General features: G+C 44.0%; 1 protein-coding gene across 1 annotated transcript in view; it reads right to left on the bottom strand.

Moving 5' to 3' along the window:
• Positions 1 to 448: 448 nt before the first annotated feature.
• The window catches only part of LOC134446452 (U5 small nuclear ribonucleoprotein 200 kDa helicase-like), an 11,692-nt gene continuing 8,806 nt past the window's right edge, over positions 449 to 3,334 (bottom strand). The window contains exons 8-9 of the mRNA XM_063195819.1: positions 1,522 to 1,614; positions 449 to 1,273 (exon numbers count right to left, since the gene is read on the bottom strand). Of these exons, the coding sequence (XP_063051889.1) occupies positions 1,124 to 1,273; positions 1,522 to 1,614 (243 nt within the window). The 3' untranslated portion in view covers positions 449 to 1,123. The remainder of the gene's footprint in view (positions 1,274 to 1,521; positions 1,615 to 3,334) is intronic.

The following is a 3,334-nucleotide window of genomic DNA, read 5'->3' as shown; positions in this document are numbered from 1 at the left end:
AAATAATATTTGTGAATAGGCAGCATGAAGTGGCCTATGGACAGACTACTAAAAATATTACACAGTAGGCCTTTAACTTGCATGAGAAAGTGCATGTGTGCTGCTTGTGTAGTTTCATGTGAAATCGGATATACCACATGAATCAGCATGAACACCTGCTTATGCATGGACTGCAATGTTCTCAGAATAGAATAAAGTCAGAATAAAACATGGCATTTTTTTCTGCCAAGATGCATAGATGTTTTAAATTACAATATCTGAATTTGAAATTCTGTGTTAATGTCATGTATACAATGAAACAACGATGTTTATTTTACTCAAACACACAATTATAAACAGAGAAAAATCTGATAATTTTGCAGTTGAGTGCTCCACTCAAGAGAACTTCAATAAGCATCATATGTGAGTGTGTGTGTCTATTTGTAATAAATAACACAAGATCACAAAATAATTCCCGAAATCATTTTAATTTATTTTGACTGGCTTCCTGTTGACAGAGTACACTTCAAAAACAAGCAGTATTGACAGGAAAAGGTAAAACTGACGTCTCAAATAAGAAATACATTCATGCCACCGTGTGTGTGTGTGTTTTCACTAGAATCACACATGATCACAACCATTTCTAACATCAAATTGTATTTAATTTGTCTTCATGTTGACACAGTATAAGGTTAATAAAAAAAGAAGTCGTAGGTTTGGGTTTTTAACTATAAAATGACCAAAGAATTATAATAAACTCCAAAGTGTTACAACAGGAGAGAAGAGAGCAGAGACAGACACTCAAGAAACAGCCAATAGGGATCTAGCACCAGGGATCCAGTACTTTAGGAAGCACACACACACATTGGGGAGAGGAGACACATCACATCTACGCTGTGTGTGTGTGTGTGTGTGTGTGTGTGTGTGTGTCTAGTCTGAGTCGCTGTCTCCTTCGCTGTCGGCCTCCTTGACGTCTACACTACACTATGCTGAGTGTGTGTGCGTGTGTGTGTGTCTAGTCTGAGTCGCTGTCTCCCTCGCTGTCGGCCTCCTTGCCGTCTACACTACACTATGCTGTGTGTGTGTGTGTGTGTGTGTGTGTGTGTGTGTCTGTGTGTGTGTGTGTGTGTGTGTGTGTGTGTGTCTAGTCTGAGTCGCTGTCTCCCTCGCTGTCGGCCTCCTTGACGTCCACGTTGAACTTGTACTCCTGATCGCAGCCCATATAGGCGTCGCTCATGAAGTAGAGAGTGTAGTGGTGCACACCCTGAACTGGAGCCACGAAATCCAGCTTCACCTGCACACACACACACACACACACACACACACACACACACACACACACACACACACACACACACACACACACACACACACACACACACACACACACACACACACAGAAACACACAGAAACACACACACAGAAACACACACACAGAAAACCAGCAGGTTCAGTCACAATATACCACAGAATACAACGTTACTCTGTGTGTGTGTGTGTGTGTGTGTGTGTGTGTGTGTGTGTGTGTGTGTGTGTCTAACCTTGGCCTTCTGCTGCAGTGTGAGTCTCTTGATGGAGATGAGACTGTTGGATTTGGGGTCTCCGATCACCACCCACCAGCCCTCCTCACGTTTCTGGGGGAATGAACGGAAAACACACACGCACAAACACAAACACAACATTTAGACACTCAGAATAATACACACACACCATTAAGACACACAGAATAACACGCACACCATAAAGTGTGACTGCATCAGAGAGAGTAGATAAGAGAGAGTTTCCATTGGCCCATTGTTTCCGGGTTCTACTATTGCAAGGGGGAGGGGGGGGGGGGGGGGGGGGGGGGGGGGGGGGGGGGGGGGGGTGAAATCCCCCTTTAGGCAGACCTAAGGACTGTTCTATTCAATGCTAGGAGTATTATGACACGCCCCTTTAGGCAGAACGGAACCTGGTCATGTTAGGTGCCCATAGAAACCTATTATGTTGGCATATCTCTATATACAGTGCCCTCCATAATTATTGGCACCCCTGGTTGAGATGTGTTAAAAGCCTTAAAATAAATTCAGTGTTTATTGCAGAAGAATACTGTCACACTGAAAATTGTAGGAAAATGTAGCCTTCAACTCAAATGAATTGTAAGAAAAGAAAAAAATCCCTGACTAAAAAATAATCATTTTTCATTAAATCACCTGTTCCACAATTATTGGCACCCTTAACAATTCCCAGGAAATAAATATAATTGAAGCATTTCTGTCATTTCTACAGTAGTTTACAAAGTTTACCAGAGTATGTAGGAACATTTAATTAGTAATTCATCACTTCCTGTTTCCCTGGGGTATAAATATGACGTGACACCGAGGCCATTTCTCTTATCCACTCTTAAACATGGGGAAGACAAAGGAACACAGCATACAAGTGAGGCAGATGTGCGTCGACCTTCACAGGTCAGGCAGAGGCTACAAGAAGATTGCCACTCAACTGCAGCTGCCCATATCCACTGTGAGAGGAATAATTAAGACGTTCAAAACAACAGTGGTAAACAAGCCTGGACAAGGACCCAAGTTTATTTTGCCACCACGCACAGTGAGGAGGATGGTAAGAGAAATCAAAAGATCTCCAAAGCTCACTGTTACAGAATTACAACAAATGGTAGCATCCTGGGTTCACAAAGTCTCCAAATCAACCATCAGGCACTGTCTACACGCCAACAAGCTGTTTGGGAGGCATGCACGGAGAAAACCTTTCCTCACTCACAATCATAAACGCAAGCGTCTGGAGTTCGCCAAGCGGTATTGGGGCTTCAACTGGGACCGTGTGCTTTGGTCAGATGAGACCAAGATTGAGCTTTTTGGCAACAAACACTCTAAGTGGGTCTGGTCTGGGACTGGGTCACGAAAGATGCGCATGCTGAAAAGCACCTCATACCCACTGTGAAGTATGGGGGTGGGTCAGTGATGCTGTGGGGCTGTTTCGCTTCCAAAGGCCCTGGGAACCTTGTTAGGGTGCATGGCATCATGAATGCTTTGAAATACCAGGACATTTTAAATCAAAATCTGTTGCCCTCTGCCCGAAAGCTGAAGCTGGGTCGTCACTGGGTCTTTCAGCAAGACAATGACCCTAAACATATGGCCAAATCTACACAGAAATGGTTCACCAGACACAAAATCAAGCTCCTCCCATGGCCATCTCAGTCCCCTGACCTCAACCCCATTGAGAACCTGTGGGGTGAGCTGAAGAGGAGAGTACAAAGGAGAGGACCCAGGTCTCTGGATGATTTAGAGAGATTCTGCAAAGAGGAATGGCTGAAGATCCCTCTTTCTGTCTTTTCCCATCTTGTGAAACATTATAGGA

Source organism: Engraulis encrasicolus, chromosome 3 (assembly GCF_034702125.1).
Source record: "Engraulis encrasicolus isolate BLACKSEA-1 chromosome 3, IST_EnEncr_1.0, whole genome shotgun sequence".
In the NCBI taxonomy this organism is placed as follows: domain Eukaryota; kingdom Metazoa; phylum Chordata; class Actinopteri; order Clupeiformes; family Engraulidae; genus Engraulis; species Engraulis encrasicolus.
The sequence above is the reverse complement of the archived record's forward strand: the minus strand, read 5'-3'. Positions and strand labels throughout refer to the sequence as shown.